Source organism: Crocodylus siamensis, chromosome 2 (assembly GCF_052110815.1).
Source record: "Crocodylus siamensis isolate JL-2025a chromosome 2, ASM5211081v1, whole genome shotgun sequence".
In the NCBI taxonomy this organism is placed as follows: Eukaryota; Metazoa; Chordata; order Crocodylia; family Crocodylidae; genus Crocodylus; species Crocodylus siamensis.
In genome coordinates this window covers 162748380-162771268 of record NC_143396.1, presented here as the reverse complement: position 1 = coordinate 162771268, position 22889 = coordinate 162748380, and the positions used below count along the sequence as shown (strand labels likewise).

The following is a 22889-nucleotide window of genomic DNA, read 5'->3' as shown; positions in this document are numbered from 1 at the left end:
GGAAATAGTTCTTCTGCTGCTTGGTATAAAGGAAAACTTTCAGTATGTTAACTGGGGACATATTTCCTTCAAATGTTTCCTTGTTTGCTTCCTTTAATTAGTTGTACTATTTTTGTAATACCTCTAGTTGTTATTCAGTATTTTAGTGGATGAGTGCCAAACTTTGATATTGCTGGCCTTTGGGTTACTTTTACACTTCTAAATGGTTAGTTATCACAGGTGTGTCATCAAATTCAGTATCTGGGCCTATGTTGAGATTAGCTATAACTGCCCAAGAGATTTTTTTTTTTACTCTTTCAGTGTCCTTATCTGTGGTTTGTTTGCTATTAAACATGACTTTAGTCTCCCAAACAGATGTGTTCCTCTAAGAATAAGTGTACTATACTACAGTTATGAGACTCATGAAATGGAACTTTCCAAGCAACTGGATCGAGCCACTGGAACAAATCTATTAGAATAACAAGTAATCTGACTCCCATCAATGCAGAAAGCAAAAAAACAAAACAAGGAAAAAAACAGAAAAATACCCTCTCAAACACTTTTAAAAATGTTTATCTATTTTGCCAAGTTGTCTTAGGTCTTGTCAGTGTTAACTATAGTTGATCAATAGGCTAGTGGAATTTACTATAAGTAAAATCTATTTATGCTAACAGTATTTAAGAGTGTTTATTCACCTTTATTGTGTTTTAGTTTCTCTGACACCGTGTTGTACTAATCAGAGGGAATATAGTAGTATCACCAGGACTCTGAACCAGTCTTGTCTTGACATAGGATGTGACCTTCAGTCTTTATGGCAATTTGGTGAGATACAGTTGGTACACAATGAGGATCTGGAAAAAAAGTTTGCTGCAAAGAGGTAGGGTACTGTAAAATGAGTAGCAGTAAATTAATCTCTGTGACCTTTCTCGATTTGTCCTTCCTTTCTAATTGTTTGTCCTTAGTCCCTATGTGCTATGAGGTCAGCTTCCTCACTTTGTGATCAGGGAAGCCTGTTGTGATATGGGCCTTACTTTCCAGTGTCCTTACCTGTGGTTTTTTTGCTATCAAACGTCACTTTTATTTAGTTTTGTTTTAAATCCTATTTCTTCATTTTTTGCCTCTTTTCTTATCTGTCATAGATTTCATAGACATTAGGGCTGGAAGGGACCTCGGGAGATCATCCAGTCCAGCCCCCTGCCCCAAAGGGCAGGAAGTCAGCTGGGGTCATAGGATCCCAGCAAGATAAGCATCCAATCTACTCTTGAAGGTGTTCAATGTAGGTGCTTGAACCACCTCCACTGGCCCGGAAGTCCGTATGAGGTCGTTTTTGAACGCGGGGTCCAACGCTTCGATCGAGGAGGCCCGGTCTACATGATTTGTTTATATAAAGTTTTCACAAACCTATGGGAAAGATTCTTCTTCCTCCTATGTTCCTTTTGGAGAGCCTGGCCTTGTCTTTTCTCCTCAAAAAGGGTGATTTTTCTAGTAAACTGATATTGCTGGCAGATGTAGCATTTTGTCTGGCAGCCCCCATGGCAGAGGAGAATGTGTTAAGGGTATGTAAGAATTGAAGGGAGTGTTGGGGGTATGAAGGGAGAAGAGAAATAGTGTGGCTGGAGTGTGCTGCTCTCTGGACATGTACAACTCATTGGTCACTGGCAGATTTATTGCACGATTAATGTGTTAATTGTGCAATAAATTATGACACGATACATGTTCAACCAATGTATTTCATGATAAAATGGCAAGCCAGCCACAAAAATGTTCCGCATTTCATTCCGCATTGACAGGTCGGTAGTGTAGGCAGCTAGAGATAAGGAAGCTGCCCTGTCCCCAGCCGTTTGTGCTGAACGCGGCACCGCCTCCACGCTGACTGTAGATCAGGAAGATCCCTGAGCCCTAGCCTACAAGCGGCTGGCTGTTTCAAGGTATGTGGCACAGGCAGCTGTGAATCAGGGCACTCTGTGATCCACAGCTGCTTGTGCCGTGGACCTTTAAAGGGTAAACACAGTTGGGGTTTGGGGAGCTCCCCAGTCCATAGCTGCCTGTACTCCAAAATGTATACAGCCAGCTAAATGCGTGCCATTGACAGGTTGGCTGCACACAGGCTAAGGAGCATCTCACTAACACCCTGGCACATATGTGCAACTCATTGTATGCATACCTTGATATAGTATATGGACAGACAGCTGCATGCACATCATTTCAAGGTGTGGGCAGCTGTGGACCAGGGAGTTTCCCATTCTACAGTTGCATGTGCCACAGCCTTTTACCAGCACACCTGCAACTGGCTGTCCCATCCCCAGCTGTCTCTTGATGCTGGCAGCTTGGGTTTTGGGAACTCCCCAATCCACAGCTCCCGCACCTGAGTGGACATGTGCAGCCAGATGCTTGACTCATGTTTCATGTTCCAAGTCAAATCAGCCAAATCAATTCCAAATTTGTGAGTCATTCAAGAACCACAGGTGGCTCTATTACTGGCAAACATCCTCCACCCCTCCCTGGGGCTTCAGATGTTTCCAAATCATTTGCCGGTAGTCCTACATGCAGGCCCAAGCCCGAAGGCTCGGGGTTCAGATGACCCTGAGTTTTGCTTGTCTTCAGTCATATGGCCACAGGAGCAAGCTAGGGAAGAGTCTAGATGTTGTTTAGTGGATTGGAGACTTATTTTATTTCATTATTTTGTTTTATTTATACTAGCTGTTCTTTTAAGTTGTTCTGTTTCTCTTATTGAAAGCCAACCGGAACCTTTTTGAGAAGGATGGCATGTCAGCTGCCTAAATAAATAGCCTATTAGAGGAGTATTATCTCATGTTTATCTCATATCATCTTTAATTCAAAGGAAGGGTTATTCTTTTCACGTGCCTCATTCTTAAGATATTGCATTATAGTTGCCGATTTTATACTTAAAAAACTCTCCAGTAGGACATCTAATCTCACAGAAGGGTCAATCTTGGATGTAAGCAGAACTGCAGGGAGGTAGGCCTCCCAAATGGGAGTACAGACAGTACCACTGGTATTATTGTTTAGACATAATATTTGTGTATTGTATTTACGTAAATGATTAAAATCTCATGGCTGTTTCCATTGTCAAAATGTGAAATGTTTGTTTGTTTCATCACTAGAGCTAAAATGCGTGAAGAAGGAAGGCAAGGCAGAGAACTGGAGGAGCATTTTTGCTTTTTAGTTCTGCCTCATGATGAAGTCTCAAAAATTTACCAGGGTGGAATATGTGTCAGTGAATCTGCTATGAAAGAACTAGGAAATCCCCTCTGTGGAGTTTATTTATTCAGACATGTGGATATTGCTCTTAGTTATGCAAAAAGTAGATTGATCAAAGTAGAAAACATCATGATTTTCAAGGTAAGTTCCATGTAAAAAACTTGGGTAAAATTTTTTAAAGTGCATAAATGCACTAAGGCTCCTCCAGACGTTTTATCCAAGTGAATATTATTCCTAGCCCTAGAATACATTGCTTTCTGGAGCATGAGTCATTAATCTCTCTAAGCTACTTTACTTAGAATCTGATGCAACGTTCTTCCATTTTGTACATTCTAGAAATCATGTACACTTAGATCATGCAAAGTAAGAACAGGTGTACAAAAAGAACTATAACATGTAGTTATACCAATAGCAGGTACTCTACATAACACTTTAATATTTTCAATGCATATGCTTACATATATGCTTGTTTACTATTTCTTGGAAGCAGTTCCTTTTGTTGGGGGAAGCCTAATAATCTTCCTATTCTAAGCTAGTACTGTACACTTGCTTTAACTTACACTGTAAATAATTGATTTAGCACATCTTTTTTTTGAGAGCTTTTCCTTTAATTGAGCAGGTTCTCTTTGGGAGAGTGAAAAAAATCCAACCTCCTGCCAGCAAAAAGAATGTTGCTCTGGATCCTACACCAAATTTTGATTGCCATGTGTCTAGAATTGCTCCTTCACATAAAGATCCTGTTGATTTGCAGGCTGCTAGCTCATTGGTATGTAGAAATTTTCTTTCTCTTGATTTGCTTATCTATGGTGTAAATAAAACTGTGTATGTTTGAAAAGAGTACGAACATGAAATGGTTATAGGTTGAGAGCCAGAACTGCACATCCTTCTCTCTGCTTTGTCACTCCAGGGATTCAAGGCAGCAGTAAAGGCAAGTCCATTACATGTTCATCTGGGCTTACTTAGTGGAAGTAGTTGGCATATATCAGTGAATGTGGCTTCCAGTTTCCTAGGAGTGGTTTGAAATATTATGTTACATAAATAAATTCCTAGGTACCTACATACAAAATAGATGGAGATCCACAAATGAGAAGAATTTGTTCTCTTGTTGCAAAGGGGGCAAACAGTTGTTTGAAGCTCTAGCTCTTCATATTTGTGTATTGCTAAGATGCCTTCCCTTGGAATTTGTCTGGCTTCTACTTTGGATCATAGTGCACTTGAGAGATGTGAAATATTAATGGCTTTTCACATTTTTAAATATTCATATTCAAATTTTCAGTATTAAACTGTTTTCACACATACACAGAGCAAAGAAAAACAGCTATTTAAAAAAAATCAAACTATAAAGTTAGAAGGCAGCTTGTCTCCAAGTGATGCACCCTGAGGCCCACAGGAGGATATAGTAATCGTTGGGTCTGCAGGTTTGGGGGTATTACCTGGAAGGAAAGCTAAGAGAGGTCCTTTGCCAATTTCTAGATTCAGGTGCCCAGATATGCCTTGTACATTGCCGAGTATGGGTACAAGCTACAACCAGGACAGAAAGGGACCTATGACCATGTAGCCTAGTAGTCAAGGCAGCCAATGAGGAATTCACTTTATATTGAGTATCCTAGGGGTTAGGGTCACAGGCCAACAGGAAAGGACAAATACAGGTAAATAGGCATTCACAACATACACTTAGAGGGCAAGTAAACAGGTAGTGGTCAGTACCACTGGGGTACATATAATCAGCACATAGGGTCCCCTGCCCACCTCCAGAGGTGTTCCTAAGAACCAGCCTTTAGTCCAGGGTCACTCCTTGTAGGTCTGTAGGTCAGGGATCATGTGCAGTAAGTCTGTGATTAATCTGTGCTGTGCAGAGGCTCCTCTCCTTCAGTCCAGCTCACAGCAGCACCATCACCCCCAGGGCTTCTGGCACATAGCCATCCAGGGCTCAGAGGTCACCACCTCTTCCTGCTGTCCCCAAGATTTTCTGGGATTTCCAGTCCAGTAGCAGGGCTCTGCAGGGTTTCTCATCACTTCCTCTTCCTGCTTCCAGTTGCCTCTGGGGTTTGTAGTCCATGGTCAGTCAGCAAACTCCACAAGGTTGCTCCCCTTCTGTCACACACTCGCATCACATTTTCAGTGCACACAGCACATTACATTACACAATGCATACATTACATATGTATCTGAATCAGTCTATCTTACTGAATAGTGCTTGAAACAAGGCAACTTGTCTGGGTATCCACAAAAGCCTCCTGCTTCTGGCCAAGTGCCCTCAATGAATGACCGCTGCTAGACCCAATGTAGATTAATGTTCTGTGGTCTTGTCTGTTGTCTAAAACAGAGGTTCCCAACCACCAGGCTGCAACTTGGTACCGGGCAACGAAGGGTTGGCAGCTAGGTCATCTGCCCACCCAGGCAAGCAGTTTCCGCTGCCAGCAGTCCCATGCAGAGTTAAAGCTGGGAGGCAGGGCAGCCCTAGGAGGAAGGGGGGGCAGCCAGCTCCGTGTGCCCTGCCCCGCCATCACCACCATGGCTGCACGCGGTGAGGCGCTGCCTGCACAAAAGGTACCAGGACCTGCATCAGGCTGGGCAGGACCCCCCACCCACCCCAGCCCTGCCTGTGGCTAGGAGTAGGGGGATGTGGGTGAGGAAATGCCCGGGGCAGAGGGTGGGGAGGTGGCTCCGCTGCTTGCTCCTAGGGAAGGCAGCAGAACCCCTTCTTCCCGGGCAGCCCCACCTGAGTCCCCCACGCCGCCACCTGTTCAGCCCTCTCCTTTGCAGGGCGCCCTGGTGCCCCAACCTGATCTGATCCTTGCATCACATAAATTAAATTTAAATACGTAAATTAGATTAATCCTATACCTGGTCCACCAAAATTCTTTGAGAGAATTAGCCAGTCCACAGTGTAAGAGAGGTTGGGAACTACTGGCCTAAAGAGTCACCTGAAGAGCAGGATCAGCAGTAGGGTTGGGATTTGTGCCTTTACTTGTAGAGATTGGAACACTAACAATTTGTGCATCATTGAACACAATGGGCATTTTTACATGTGCTCTGGGGGTCAGGTGGGGTGACACTTTACTTACAGCAACTCCGATAGTACAGGCATTCCATCAAGCCCACCCAGAAAGACCTGGATCTGGGTCACCTAAGAAGTCAGGGTTATTGTCGGGAGCCATCAGAGGCAGCTTTGCCCAGACTAGGATATATGAGATTAGCCATGCCTGAATGCTAAGAAGGGCAGGAGGACCCTCTACCTAAGCCCACAAGGGCTGAACATCTACAGGCTCTTCAGCAACTTCATAGCTAGCTGCTGAATTTATGAACAGTGTTCCTGACTTCTGATTTCCATATATTGGTTCTTGGCCCCTTTCTTCCTGGTCCCAATTCTAGCTTCTCCCATGCTTATGTGACTGCAGTTTCAAACCTAAGTATTTGACCATTGAGGACCATAGAATCAGAGACGTAGGGCTAGAAGAGACCTCAGGAAATCATTTAGTCTAAGCCCCTGCCTAAGGCAATATCATCCCTATCCACAGCATCCATATCCACTGCCAGGCAGAATGCCCAAAACATCAAAAAACACTCTAGCTTACCATAGGTGAAGCAGGAGAATGAGGACACTATCAATATTCTGCCACTGCAAAGACAGGAAATAGTTAAAATATGCTCAAGAACTCCAAGGACAAGGACCAGCTTCCTGCTGTAAAGAAGGCAAGACAAGTCCATACTGGTATGGTCATGGGGTAAAATTTCTTCCTGATCCCAAATGGTGGTCAGTCTTACCCTGAGCAGAGAAACAAGACCCTCTAGCCATTAACATGTTCTCTGGTTCAGGTTCAATTTTAAAGTTATTTACAGGCCAGAAGTCCACAACGGTAAGGTGGATGCCTCGCCCTGGAAGGAGGAATATTCTAATGTCACGCCATAGAACCTATCAACTATCCTAGGGTCCATAAACTTTGGAAGTAGGGCTAGGGTGAGGGACTTCATGAAAAACCCTCCTCCCTAGAGATGCCCCCATACTGTTGTATCAAGAGTCCTAAATAGGACAGAACTTCAGGTTAGAAGGGGCATGCTTTATTGCTGGGGCACATCTGTGTCCCAGAAGGGAAACTATGGTTAGAGGTACTCAACACTCGGCCATGACTCCCCAGTGGTGAGGCACTTTGCCCAGACTAAGCCAGGAGACTCCTAGCTCAGAAATTGTGGTGACCAAAGATGCAGGCAGACATCAAGACCTACATTGTCTCTTGTGAGACCTGCTCCCACACCAATACCTGTAGGGCCAAGCCTTTTGGCTTCCTTTAGCCCCTACCCACAATTCTCAGGCCTTAGGCCATGGTCTCTCTGGATTTTGTCATTAACCTTCAATGCTCCCAGAACCACATTACAGTCTTAGTGGTGGTAGACTCCTTCACCAAGATGGCCACTTCATCCTCTGTCATGGAGTGCCCACCATCTGTGAGATGGCATAGTTCAGAGGTGGGCAATTATTTCAGGCAGAGGGCCACTTACTGAGTTTTGGCAAGCTGTTGAGGGCTGCATGGGTAGCCCCGCCTCTTGACAGGTACCCTGTCCCCTGGTCACCATCTCATGACCAGAAGTCCCACCCCCTAACCCTGACCTCTGCCACCAGAAGTCCCTCCCCTTGCCCCTGGAAATATTCATTTCAGCAAGGGTTTTGCCATCTCAGAACCAGAAAAATACTAAATTATATTCTAAAAATCACCAATGCAATACTACAGCTGGCAAAATGAACAAAACTCTGGCTTGCATCTACTGACGCATCTCGAGCAAGACCCAGGATGTCATCCTCCCACTTTACTCGGCCTTGGTGAGGCCGCAGCTGGAGTACTGCATCCAGTTTTGGGCTCCACAATATAAAAAGGATGAGGAGAAGCTTGAGAGAATCCAGAGAAGAGCCACCGCATGATCAGAGGTCAGGAAAACAAAACTTACAATGACAGGCTGAGAGCCGTGGGGCTCTTTAGCCCGGAAAAGCGCAGGCTCAGGGGTGATCTGATGGCCACCTATAAGTTTATCAGGGTTGACCACCAGTATCTGGGGGAACATTTGTTCACCAGAGTGCCCCAAGGGATGACGAGGTAAAACAGTCATAAACTACTACAAGATCGTTTCAGGCTGGACATCAGGAAGAATTTCTTTACTGTCCGAGCCCCCAAGGTCTGGAACAGCCTGCCATCGGAGGTGGTTCAAGCACCTACATTGAACACCTTCAAGAGTAAATTGGATGCTTATCTTGCTGGGATCCTATGACGCCAGCTGACTTCCTGCCCTTTGGGCGGGGAGCTGGACTCGATGATCTTCCGAGGTCCCTTCCAGCCCTAATGTCTATGAAAAACACAGTCTGTCTCTCACACACAGTCATACGCACAAAGTCTGTCTCAAAGTCACACACACATAGTCTCTCTCACAGTCTCTCACACATGCAGTCTGTCTCACAGACAGTCACATACAGTGTCTCTCTCTCTCAGACAGTCTCACACAGGTGCACACAGTCTCTTTCTCACGCACGTGCACACACACACACACACACACACGAGTCACTCACACAGAGTCTCTCATAGTGTTACACTCATAGTCTCACACACACAGTCTCTTTTTCTCTCAGTCTCTCACACATGCCGTCTCTCTCACACACGCAGCCTCTCTCACACACACACACACACACACACACACAGTCTCTCTCACACAGACATGCACAGTCATACACACAAAATCTCACAGTCTCTTACACACACAGAATCTCTCTCTCACACCCAGATTCTGTACTGCACACAGAGTCATACACACAGAGTCTCTCTCTCTCTCTCTCACACACAGTCTTTCACACACATTGCTCTCTGTCTCTTTCTCCCCCACTGTGTGCACCGACACACATACGTGCACACACACAGGCGCAAACACATACCCTCCCTCTCTCCCTTCCACTCCTGACCCTGGGGTACCAGTTCGGGCCCCATGCTTCCATGGTCCGGTGATGCAGCTATGTGGTCCCTGAGCAGCCTGAAAGCTGTATCAGGCAGAGACTGCCAATTGGGGTGGGGGTCTGGCACCAGCCTTGTTACTGGCTTCCCCTGGGTCCTACTGCCCCTGGCTCCTGTCATCTTTGACAGGCAGCCAGAAGCAGATAAATATACATCTTCTAAATTTTTTTAGGGGCCCTGTGGGTCAGATAGAATGGCCTGGTGAGCCAGATCTGGCTTGGAGGCTGTATTTTGCCCACCCCAGTGTACTTGTTCTAGAGCACGTTTTCTGGCTCCATGGGATTCCTGTTAATATTGTATCAGATTGAGAACCCCACTTCTGGTGTGAGTTTCTCTGGCTTTTAGGGGTGGACCTGCATCTTTTATCCACCTTTCATAATCAAGTGGGTCAACCAGGTGCTAGAGCAACACCTGCATTTTCTTAAATTTCCACCAAAATGACTTGGTTGCCCTCCTACCCTTGACCAAGCTTACCTACAACAACTTGGGACACATCTCCACCCAGCACAGCCCCTTCTATGCCAATTATGCATTCCATCCCTATTTCCACTACTCCTAGAAGCACACACAAAATGTGCACACTCCAGTTTTAGTCTGAGCTTTCTACTAGGCCTATCTGAAGAAGCCTTGTCCAGCCAGAGATTGTCCTAGGGCGGGGTTGGAACCTGGCTGGCAGCTGGACTCCATTTCCCAGCAGCCCCTCCCACATGGGGGCAGAGATTACTCCATGGAGACCCCAGCTGCAGCTGTGCTATGAAAACTCAAGACTGGTGTTGTCATGGAGACTGATCCCGGCCATGCTGGCAGGGTGCATGGCAGAGCAGGGCAGGGGGCTGCTCTGGAGCTGCTGGGATTTTACAATGAGGGCAGCTCCGGAGCCAAGGGAGAGCTGTGATCTGTAGCCTGCGTGCTCTGGGCAGGGGCACTCAAGCAGCTGCTCCTTGCAGTGGTGACAGCCTGGTCTGGAGCAAAGGCAGAGCTGCGATCACCTGCCAGCCTGGCTGGGCCAGTCTCCATGACAACCCCAGCCTTGCTTTCAGCATAGCTGTAGTTGGGGTTTCCATGGAGACTGGCCACAGCCATGTGCCGGGGCAGCTGGGAAATGGAGTTCACTGCTGATCATATCCCCCATGAGCCAGACTTTGCCCATCCCTGCCCTAGTGAGTGGGGTACTGTAATAACTCTGATCAAGGCCTTGCACCCAGCTTTGGATGCAGCTTTGGGCCAAGACTCCAGTGCTCCCTTCTGACCTCACCACAATTCCTTGATTTTTGCTACCTGGTACTCGCGCCTAGATTCCTGGCTTGCGTACAGTTTGGCTTAGGTTACCGTAGGAGTGGGCAAAATGTTGAATCCAGCCAGCAGCTGGACTCCATTTCTCAGCAGACTCCGCCCATGTTGCTGCGGCTGGTTTCCATGGGGACCCCAGGAACAGTGGGGCCATGACAGCACAGGGCCGGGTTTCCATGGAGACTGACCCAAGTAGTGCTGGTGGGACACATGGCTGGGCGGGAAGCTGCTCCAGGGCTGGGGTTTTTTGGTGGTGACAGTATGGTCCAGAGCCGGGGCAGACTCGTGATCTGCTGCCTTCATGCCACTTCCCGATTGCAGCTCTGTCCTGGCTGTGGGCCATGCGGTCACCGCCACAAGATCCTGGCCCTGGAGCAGCTCCCCACCAAGTTGTCACTGTTTCCGGTGTCCCACACTTTGTCACTGCTCCTTAGGTCCCACCGCCTCTGGGGTCTCCATGGAAACCAGCTGGAATGACATGGGCAAGGGGTACTGGGAAATGGAGTCCACCACAGACCCAATTTGGTTTGCAGGTCAGACTTTCCCTGCCCCTGGGCTACCAGCTTACCTGGACTCCTGGCTCCCCATAAGCTGTCTCTGGACTTTGCCCGATTTGCCCAACTACCCATGCCCTGGTCCCTAACACCACCTTCTTTGCATCTTCTGTGCTTTGGTCTTTCATATCTGACCAATGTAGCTATAGAACCCCTTTTTGTTGTCCTTAACTTCCCTTGCCAAAGCTAACTCATTTTTCCCTTTGTCTCCCTGTTTTTGTCCCTGTTTCGTTATTTCTTGGTATGTTTCCTTTGTGGCCTGCCTGTCCTTCCACTGCATGTATGTTTTCCATTTGATTTTGAGCTATCCAAGAAGCTTCTTATGCAGCCACATTGGTTTTCTGCTGTTTTTCTTGTGCATCCATTGTGCTGAAATAGCTTCTTGCTGAGCTTTGAATACTTTGCCTTTTAGATGTTTCTTAGCCCTCTTGCACCCCTTTATCCTTCAGTCTGTCTTCCCTTGGCACCTTGCCTACTTATTCCCATGAGTCAGTTGAAATATGCCCTTCTGAAATCCAGAATCTTAGTTCTGCTGATCTCATGCTTTTAAATCATGAATTTCATCATATTGTGATTATTTCCTCCAGGCTTCCAATGACCTCCACATCCTTAATCAATTCTTACTTATTGGTTAGGATAACAACCTCAAATCCCAGTAGAGTAGTACAATCACGTTATTATATATTGGGGTGCTCAACCTCCAGTCTACAGGCCAGATCTGACCCACAGTTGTCATCAGGCCCATGGGGCTCTCCATGGGTCAAGAAATTTGGTGGGACGGGAGTGATGACACCATTCCCCTGATGCCAAATCTCCAGATTCATGAGGAGCCCCAGGCCCCTACACCTTGTATCCAGTGCCTAATTCTAGCATGCAGGGCTGGGCTGGGGTTGGTGTTGGACCCCACAGTCCAATCCTAGTGTGGGGGAGGTTGGATGGGGTGGTGCAGGCCTCTGGGACCCCATCTGGGTGCAAGGGGGGATGGGAAGGGGTGGTACAAGCCCCCTGGGATCCAATCCTGGCATGGGTAGCTAGGGGAGGAGGCAGTGCTGGGCCCCCCCAGGTCCCAGTCCTGGCATGCAGAGGGTAGGAGGAGATGATGCCAAGTTCCAGGCCTTGGCCCAGCTCACTCATCCGGCCTGCAGGGTCAAAAGTTTGAGCACTGAAGTTATGTGATGTTATGTCTGTGTATTAAAGATTCACACCAAGAGATGGTGCTATTCTGCATTATGTTTGTCTCTTTTTGCTGCCTGATGTTTGCATCGTTTAGTCTCTGTTCTCAACCTTCATGTAATTGAAGCCTGTTATTAAATCCACTCTCAGTCTTCTCTCCTCCAGACTAAATAATCCTTTATTGTGTTTATCTCCTGTTGCTGCCTGCTGTTTAGCTTGAAAATATTTCAGTTAAACCCTTTTGTTTTTCCAGCGAAGGTGGTTGCTTTATTGCTTCTTGTAATCTCATTGGGAGGAACCCCTGTCTCTCCCTTCACCCCCCACTCCCCCATAGTGCACAAAACTTCTCATCATAATTGAAATACTTTTTATGAAAGTGTTCCATCAGCTTGGGGAACATGGGGAAGACTGAGGAGACAAATCTGATGAATAGGCTGGATGGGGAAGCAGTTCAGAGCTGCATCTGGTTGCTGTGGTTACTGCAGCCTGAGATGTGTGGAGCAATGGTCTGTCCTGAAGAGGCAATATTTTTCGCTTCTGTTTTCAGTGGCACCTGTCTTCTATGGCAGAAGTTCAGCAGAATAATATTTCCCATTGACGATCCTGTTTGCTGAGAAGTATTTATCCCTTTGCTGTCCCTTACTGGCTTCTACTGCATACTCTTCTGTTTGGTTTCAGGATTGACGTGGTAAACCTATGCCTCATCCTGAATCACAGTCCTGCCTCCACATAACTTTTTCTGGGTTTGCTTGAAACCACCCCAGAGTTCCCTGGAAATAAGTCTGTGTGGCAGATCCATGCCCCACTCAGTGCGCTGCCAGGCTCCAGGTGGCCAGTCTGCATGTGGCCATTCCAGTGCCCCACAGCCAGAAGCGGAGCAGTGGATTGGTTCAGCTCCTTAAAGCTTCTAGGACAAAAGGAGCCACCCCAACACACACTGTGGGGAAGCAGGAAGGAGGGAGCACCTGCAGTGCCTCTGGACACCTTCTTGTGGCTGGCACGGGTCGGCAGAGCCATGAGCCAACCAACCGCCAGGCAGCATGGCAGCTCCAACTGCAGCAGGGGTTTCCCCACCACATCTGAGCCCATATCTCTTAAAGGCACGGAATCACCCAAACCACAGTTGTCCCACACAGACTAGACTGAGGCAGGAAAGGACCTGAACTCCAGTGGAGGGGCAGTCACGCATGGGATCAGGGACTCAGAACCTGCCGAGTCCACAACCACACTGGACGTGACTCACAAGTACACACATGGTGGCCAGGGTGGACGAAGGTGGCCCAAGTGCCACTAGTGAAGTGAACCCACCAGAGAGCCGGGTTATAGAACCTGCCACGCCAACACACCTTCAGGCCCTGAGACCCCCAGTTGGGCAACACCAGGCCCCTAGGGGAAGTCGGGGCATGGGAAGTCACCCCATAGGGTGTTATCAGATGTGACCAGGGGCTGGCCAATCCAGAGCCCAGTGCTCTTAGGGTCATAGCCCTGAGACGGGAGCGTTGCAATGGATGCAGAGTGTAGCCCTATACGTAAGGGAGGAGGCGCCACAGAAGAAGCACCAGCCAAGGTGCCCAAGGTTTGGAAGACACTGAACAACCTCCACCAGTGGAACCTCAAGTAACATCAAGTCATGGCAGGCAAGTAGACCCTGGTGCAACACGCTTAGGCGGGCAGAGCAGGCTTGCAGCATCATGGTGTGTGCGGGCCTGCCACAGTCTCATCAACACTCAGTGTTCTGAGCACCCATCTTGCTGATGCCCATTTCATGGTACAGTCCTCACTCTAAGGCTTCTGCCCCGCAGCCCGAGTAACTAGGTTAGCTGTATAAGGCTCAGTTGGTCTCCTACCTTGTAGGCCTTAAAAGTGGGTGTGTCCCTTCCCTCTGATTGAATCTGGGGCTGCTTTTAAGGAATGACTCTAGCACATGAGCCTTGCTGCATAACTTACTGATTTGCAGTCCCTCAGCAGCTCCTGTTCTGGCAACTTCTCTGGTTTTCTTAGTTCTTAACCCTGCTTTTTGGCTTGTTCCTGGGTTTCGGTCTTGGATTTCCCTGCAAATGTGTTTCCTGGCTCCTGATCCCAGTTTTTATCTGTTCTTGGACCTCACAGTGTAGTTTCTCTCTCAGATTTGGTAAGTAGGCCTCTGACTTTCAGATCCTGACTAGCTTGGTATTTGGTTCCTGACTCTTGGCTTCTGACTCCCATCCCTGCAATCCCTGGTCCATTCCCAGATCTATCCACTAGGCTGGCTCTCTTGGTAGCTGCGACATTTACATTTTCATGCCTAGAGGTGACTGGTACCTCCTGAGTCTGGGGGGGTACAATTTGTGGGCGGGCCTGGGGGCAGGCCAAAAACCCCATACCCACTTCTATACTTCTGTACTGTGGCTTAGTGCCCCCTCCTCCCCCAACATGCCGCTGGCCCACACAGCAAAAAAATTGCCCCGTCCTGAGTGGTGCTGAGTTGGGAGCCAATCTCATGGTGGGTACATGCCCCCCCTACCAGTCACCTGTGCTCGTGCCCTAGTCCAGATTGATCTGCCACTCATCACCATCTTGGGGACTGCGTTAATTTGTGCTTGTGTGAGGACCTCTCTGGGGTGCCTAAACTTTAGTTCATTTTTCAGTGCTTATTCTCTCTCACTAAAATGTAAGTACTCCGTTGTTTTAATGTGTATATGAAGGAGCATCCTCCTTCAGTGTTGCCATTTTGGCTTTGTGGATTTTTTTTGGGACCTAGTCTTTCCCGTGGAGGTACTTGATTACCTCTTTGATTTCATTCTTCACGTATCCAGCTTTTGGTGACTGACCCACTCCACATGTCTTTATACAAATACTGAACTGATGAAAAATGATGTCTAACAAATAAACCCATCAAAACCTCAGTACTTTGATCTGTGAAATCTGTTGGGCACTGGGATATCATTAAATAGGTCAGGCTGGATATTTTTTGAATGCTTCTTGTAATTAAGAGGTCTAGGGAAAGGTCCTGTGATACCTGAAACATTGCCTATGTCATACCAAACCACACAGTTGTTCCAGTAAAGTACACCACCCACAAGAATTTTTCCCCTTTGTAATTTGGTAATTAGAATGTAGTAGCATGATTTTCAACCTGAACTAACTGTTAGGGTGCCCATCCAGAATCCCAGGTGCTTATTGCCCAGCCTTTATAGGAACAATAAGATCATAGCTACATTGGTGTTTAATACCCAAGCTAGCTTGGGTAAGCCTGTATATGTGGCAGTTGCACCTGGGACTGCAGGCTGGACATGCCCTGATTGATACTGGGTGCAAGCGTGACATGAAGTACTTCATACCAAAGTGCTTCAAAATTGTTTCTGTTTTTGTCTGAGGTCATTTTTAAAGTAGAATGGCCCTTTTTTGAAGTACTTCATCAGCTGCATATATGTGTAGCCTCATCTGTACCCTCACTTTCTGGAGCACTACACATTTCAAATAGGCAGTTGGAACATTTCAAATATTATGACTGCCTATGCCTTTAGAAGTGAAGCAGATGAAAGTGTATTGCCAAGGGAATTGGCAAGCTGTGAAGCATATGTTTTGCTTCATGTAAGACTGCACTCCCACATAAAAACCTTTTAACTAGGTTTTATCCACTGTGTGCTCAAAGCTTCTTATAATGGAACACAGAGGAAGCTGTTAATTAATACTTCTTTAGTTAGCTGCCCAGAGCTATTTAAATGGAGATGTGAATATTTTAAGTATATTTGCAGTTCCTTTCTTAGCATGTTAGCCTTGAGTTCTGGACTTACTCTAAATTTACAAGTTGTGTTAATAGCTAGGAGTTCTCTCCACAGATGCTTAGCTAACTTAAGAGTTAAGTTTCCTCAGGTGTATTACTTTAGAGCAGGAATATTAAACATGTGCCCTGTGCAGTCCAATTATACTACAGCAGAGCCCAGATTCTTTGTAAGTTTAGGTTGCTAACTCCTGCAAAAATTAGGGTTTTTCTATAGACAGTTAGGGATATTCTGTAAACAATTATAGATAGCTCTGCTAGACCTTGATGGTGCTCTGGCTGCTTACTGTGGTTTTTATGTCATAGGGTACTGCTTCTCTGATCAGCTGTGTGGGCTAGAGGTGGTGCTTCATCTGGTCAGACAAATTACATCCTTTGAAGTAAAAGCCACAACAAGTAGCTGAATGAATTTGGAAACCTGCTGAGAATTAAGTGGATAGTGAACCATGCCTCCTCTATATGAAAAATCCTGGTTTTGCTTTGACTGTGAAACACAAATGTCAACCTGTTATTGCATTGGTAAATAATTAGATTATAAAACTATGTGTAAGTATGAATCCCAATGAACTTTAGTGAATAGTTGTTATTTAAATAACCTTACTTACTTAGCATTGTTATGAAGGTAGTATCACTACCTGAAAGGCAGGGGTAAGGTTCAGAATGACCTGGGTAGACTGTAGAAGTGGTTTGCAATCAAATGAAATTCCACAAGGATGAGTGCAAAGTCCTGCACTTGGAGCAGAATAATTGCATGAACAAATATGGACTGGGAAATGACTGGCAAGGCTACAGTACTGCAGAGAAGGATCTGGGGGTTAAAGGAGACCATAACCTGAATATGAGCCAATAGCATGCTCTTGTTGCAAAAAAAGTCTATGGCATCCTGAGTTTTATTAACAGGAGGATCACTTGCATATCAAGGGAAATGATTATGCCACTCTGTTTGGCATCGGTGAGGCCTCACCTATCCAGTTTTGGGCCTCACTCTTCAAGAAAGATGTAGACAGATGGGAAAGAGTCCAGCAGACGGTGACAAAAATTATTAGAGGCCTGAGGAGTGAGGAATAGAGGCCTGAGGAGTGAGGATTACTTAGTCCAGAGAAGAGAATATTAAGGGTGGATTTGATAAGTCTTCAAGTATTTGTAGGGTGATTATAGAGAAGATGGAGATGAGCATTTTAAGTATAAATTTTCTTACCTAAAGAAAACTCCATAAAATCTGAAACTCTAAAAATTAAGACACTAACTAAAGGAACAAATATATGATCTACTTCAGTAATATAAGGTTACAAAATAGGAAGAAAATAAAGCAGATGCAATATGAAAGTAAAAAATCTAAATCTAAATGAAGTTCTTTTAAATTTTGAAAAAAAATCTTGACGTGTTATACCACTCACATTATTGTATCTACTAGCTTGTATAGAGATAGTACTGTAAAGAAATGTCACCATTCATGCAAGTTTAGCTGTTGATAAAACAAACCGTTTACATTCTGTGGGCTTTTTTCTTCTTTTTATTTACAGATATACTTTTATGAATACAATGCACTTTCAAAACCAGTGGATAAGCCTAGGCAATGCCTTCCGTATGCAGTAGTAGCAGTGAAATGTATTGGTCAGAAGATGCACAGTGACACTCTTACAACACCTTTGAGAGCTCTCTCTAAAGAGTTTCCTAAATATTCTGGTAAGGTGAATTTAATTATTTTAAATTATATTAATAGGAGCAAGTTCATTAGGGAGCCTATTCTCTATAAAGCCTTATGCAATTATTGTTCCCCCTTCACGATGTGTGTCTTGCACTGAACATCAAAATTATGTTTTGCGGCCCTCCTTCCTGCCAGTACCAGATGTCATAGGGTGTTTCTTCCAGCATTTGCTGCTGACAGCAGCAAGCATGCAGGGAAAATGGGAAAGGATTCTTGGACTGGGGCTGTTACATGAAACTAATTGGAATACTAGACTTTTGTATTTCCTTGTTCCTTCACAAGACAGTCTAGGATTTTGCTGGTGTATATGAAATGTTGATTGGTAGAGAAATGTATTTTATGTTTTAGCTACATGAAGATGAAAGGAATATAAATCAAGTTTATCAGAGCAAATTCAAATATTAATTTATTATCCCTATAAAAGATGGTTATCAGTGGCCTAAATGAAATTCTATTTAGATCTCTAAAAAAAAAAAAGTAGAACTCTAAGTTGCTATTTAAATAAACGGAACGGATAATATACTTAATGCTAAATACTCAGAGTATATACAAATCTTTACAGCTTGTTCCATTTTATTTAACTTTAAGAACCAGAGGGAATGGAGACAAGAACTGTTTCTGACATGTGGAGGTTAACATAAAAAAAAATTTAAAAGGACATTTCCCCAGGGGGAAACTGTGTGCCTGTAATTTATTTGTCAGATGGCTTTGTCTTCACTTACCTGATGAGTATTTTTTTGTTCGTTTGTTTCACTGCTCCTATCTAAAATTATGGTTCTGTTTCCTTTAGCTCTTATCTTAGACCATGGACTCTGGAAACAGTGAAAAATAATCAAAAATTAAAAAAAGAGGTCAATGAGTAATCTTTTCCTTCTGCATACCAATGTTACCATATACGGAATGTGTCTTGAGTGTTGCATCCAATATGATAAAAGAATGGGACGTGCACCAGGAGACCAGCCTGATTAGACAGTGATCTCCTCAACAAACTGAAACAACAGGTTCTACAAGAAGTAGAAATTTGGTCATATTATTATGAAACCATATAAAAGTATCACTTGGCCATTCGAGGAGAAAAATCAGTAGGGCCACAGCACAATTTGAAATGCAACCAGCAAGGAATGTAAAGGCAATAATAAGGGGTTCTACAAATATGTCAGAAATAAGAAGAGGATCAAGGAAGTGTAGATCCTTTACTAGCAACTTAATTATAGGTGTTGCAGAAAGGGCGGAAGTATTTAATACCTTTTTTTTAAATTCAATCTTCACAAGTAAAGTCGGATTTTAGATCATGTTTAGTTTAGTTGCCAGCAAAAATTGAGAAGAATACAAACAGCATAGAGTACTGGAAGAACAGGTTAGGGATTACTTAGAGAAGCTAAATGTCTTCAAGTCAGCAGGTCCAGATGGGGTACAATCTAGGGTACTGAAGGAATTAATGGAGGTAATTTCAGAGCCATTGGCTGTCATTTTTGTGAAAATTTTGGAGGTCAAATTAGGGCCTGGAGGATCATTGGAAAAGGGGAACTATATTGCCCATCATTGAGAAAGGGAAGAAGGAGGATCTTCACTTGCATTTGCTTGACATGACCCTGACACCTAAGTCTTTTCTTACTAATCAACATTCCCATTACCAGCACAATTAAATGCTTCCACATTTGTCACTCTGTCTTGCCATCTTATTTGAAAAATTTTATGGGGGCATCTGATACGAAAGCTATTTAGTCTCTTGATATGTTTGGTGTAGGTCATCCAGGTTTCTGAACCATATAGGAGAGTGGATAAAACATATATCTCATAAATACAGATTTTCACTTCAGTTGACAGTTTGTTATTGTTCCAGGCTCTGTCTTGCAAAAGATCAAAGTTCATGGCTACTTTGTCAATTCTATTAGCGAGCTCAGCATTAAGATCTACATTGCTGGTAACAGTAGAGCCAAGATAGAAAAACTGGTCAGCTGGAACTGGTTCTGAAGAGCCTTGGTGCGTAGTAACAGTCTTCTTCAAGCTTACTGCTAGTCCAAAGACTTTGCATGAGTCGGAGAACTTGGTAATGAGATGTGTTATTGTGAGCCACAAGGTCTGCGTCATCTGCAAACAACAGGTCCCTTATGATGATTTCATTCACCTTCGTCTTAGCTCTGAAACCTGCAACGTTAAACAGTTCTTCATCATGTCTAGTGCTGAGATGGATATCATGAAACGTGTGTTGAAGCAAGATTGAGAAATAAATGTTAAACAATATGGGAGCCAGTATGCAGCCCTGGTTCAGTCTGCTAGTGATGTTGAATGAGTCAAGACTCTTGGTTTTCATACATTACAGTTGCCTTCATGCCATCACGTAAGGATTTCACAAGATTTAGCAGTATAGGTGGACAACCAAGCTTCTTTAAAACAGTGTAAAGCCCACCCTGATCGACTGTGTTAAATCTATAATAGCCATGTACAGTGGGATAAGCTTCTCTTCATTTACCCTGCAGTTGTTTTACAGAGAAGACCATATCTGTGGTGGGCCTTTCCTAGCAGAAACCACAGCGTCTCTCAGGATAGGTTCTCTCACCTAATGTTTTTGAAGTTTATGTAAAAGAATACAGCTTAAGATTTTTCTTGCAATGTTGAGAAGAGATATATCTCTGGTTATTACAGTCACTTCTGTCTCCTTTGTTTTCATAGAGTTTGATGAAATGAGCATCCTTGAAATCTTGTGGAACAATTTCTTCCTTCCAACAGAGTAGCAGTACCTTGTGCAATCTTTGCAGCAGGCCTTTGTTTTCACATTTGTAAATTTCATCAGGTAAATGGTCAGATCCTGAAGCTTTGTAATTAGAAATATTTTTGATGCATTGTTCAAGTTCCCTTAGTGTAGGTTTGGCATCCAACGAAGTTATAACTTGAAACCCAGACAATTCATCTAGCACACGTTGGTCTACTACAGTCTCCTTTGAGTATATCATTCCACAGTGCTCAACCCATATATCCAGTTGCTTCCCCTTATCAGGTCTGATATTGTACTTTGTCAGCCCAATGGCCTTTCTGATGTTCTCAATAGAACTGTCTATTGTCATCTGGGTCAGCTGCCTGTTGGATGCTGTTGCAGAGGCCCAGCCAAAATCCTTCAACACACCTCTTGGAAGCTGTTTAAACAGCTTTACGAGTTTCTCTTAGGTTGTTGAGTGAATCAGTAGTAGGAGTAGACTTGTAGGTTGATTAGGGCAGTTCTTTTTTTCTCTCAGTGAGTGGCAGCAATACCTCTGAATGGACTTCAAGCCAGATGATGTTTTTCATAGTACTCTTTTCAGAAATCTTGATGTCTCATTGTACATGTTTGTCTTCAGGATTTCCCATGCATCTGATGCAGTTTCATTTGTTCTGGCTGACTTTGCTGCTTCTTAATTGAAAAGCCATTTCTTGAAAGGATCGTTGATTTGGCACAAGTATGTGAGGTTATTCAACAGGTTTATTTCAGTAGATCTTCTTAGCTTGAAATCTTTGGAGCAGACAAGGGAGTGGTCTGTCACAGTCTGTGCTTTGAAAGGATTGTGTATGAAGGATAGCTTTCAAGTATGTACATCTTGTCAGCACCAAGTCCAGTTGATGCCAGTGTTTGGACCTCAAGTGTCTTCATAATGTTCTTCTTCTGATGGTACCAGCAAAGAAGGCTTTGTCACCAATAAACCTTGACTGGTACAGAGCTCAAGAACTCTCTGACCATTTTTGTTCATATATCCAATGCCAAGCCTACCCAGAATCCCAGGGCAGATTTTGGCATTGGACCCAACTCTTGCATTGAAGTCTCCAAGTACTAGGATGGGTTCCTTCTGTGGAATCCTGCTGATCAGTTCTTCCATCTGTTAATAGAAACTGTCCTTCTCCTCATTCCTAGCCTGCAGAGTTGAAACATAGACACTGATGAGGTTGAGGAATTCTTTCTGTAGTCTAACTTGAAGTGTCATGGTACATATGGACACTGCAGTCAGAGCTTCACACAATGACATAAGTTCATTTGTGATAGCAAAACCTTCACCAAGCACTCCTTCAGATTTGCCATGCAAGTAAATGGTGTAGTCATTCTTCTTTATGAAGCCTGTGTCTGAGAGCCAGGTTTCCAAAGGAGATTTAATATCACTTCTGAAACATGTAAGCTCATTACTCAACACAGCCATTTTCCTCAGAGCCGAATCCAGTTCAAAGTCATTTCCAGAGGTCAAAGTCTGTATATTCCAGGAAGCAATTCTGTTTATAAAATCAGTTAAGCCAGGATGTAAGGCTTATGATGCAAGGCTTGTTTGACCAACCTTTTCTAGAACCACTGTCACAGTGCATGCTGGTGCCCTGCACCTAAAAGCAGAAATGGCAGGAGAGACCCCTAGTGGTGAGAAGGGGGAGGCTCAACTGCCAGTCACCAGGACAGCACAGGTGCTGGTTGCCAGGGAAACCAAGGGGGTCAGCTGACAGGAAGGGGCAGGGCTTGGCCCCTTCTTAAGCCCAAGCATAAGGCCAGGGGAGCAGTTCCCCTCCGGCAGCCAAGGAGCGGGGAGCTCAGCCAGTACGGAGGGAAAGGGGAAGATAGACTGCAGGAGCATCCCCTGGTTGCAGCTGAGTCGAAGTAATTTTTCCGGTAGGGACAGAACATGGATTTTTGACCGGATGGTTTAGTTTGCGTTATAGCCCAGGGGCTTTGTGTTTTGTGTTTACTGTTTAACTGGAGGACCAGGTGACGCTATTAGGGGTGGAGGAGGCCTCATAGGAGCTCCACGGTAGCGTGGGGTTTCCTGGCGTCGGAGAGGGTGCAGCATTGTTTGGGGGTGCATTGACCCCAGCCCCAGAGCCAGTGGGCAGCGAGGAGCCCCGGAGCGGGAAGCATTGTTTGGGGCGCATTGACCCCAGCCCCGGAGCTAGAGGGCAGCGAGAAGCCCCGGAGCTAGAGGCCAGAGAGGAGCCCCAAAGCGGGAAGGACCAGAGAGGAGCCCCAGAGCGGGAAGGGGCAGTGCGGGGCCCCAGAAGTAAAGAAGAGGGCCAAGGCATAGGGCAAGCCGTGTCAAGTACCATCTGCAAGGCTTGGGCTGCGGCGTAGGGGAGGAAAAGGAGCCGCAGATAGCGCCCCCTGACATCGGGCATATAAAGTGGGCAGTCTCCCGCTAATTACATCACTCAGTCAATTAAGATCAAGGCATGGCAGGCAGTTAGCCCAAGACAGGAAGGCGGAG

General features: G+C 45.2%; 1 protein-coding gene across 1 annotated transcript in view; it reads left to right on the top strand.

Annotated features, from left to right (window-relative positions):
* Positions 1-22889, top strand: part of TEX15 (testis expressed 15, meiosis and synapsis associated) — a 68774-nt gene that overhangs the window by 24358 nt on the left and 21527 nt on the right. Inside the window, exons 3-6 of the mRNA XM_090031988.1 lie at positions 691-856; positions 3105-3342; positions 3821-3967; positions 17498-17660. Of these exons, the coding sequence (XP_089888114.1) occupies positions 691-856; positions 3105-3342; positions 3821-3967; positions 17498-17660 (714 nt within the window). The remainder of the gene's footprint in view (positions 1-690; positions 857-3104; positions 3343-3820; positions 3968-17497; positions 17661-22889) is intronic.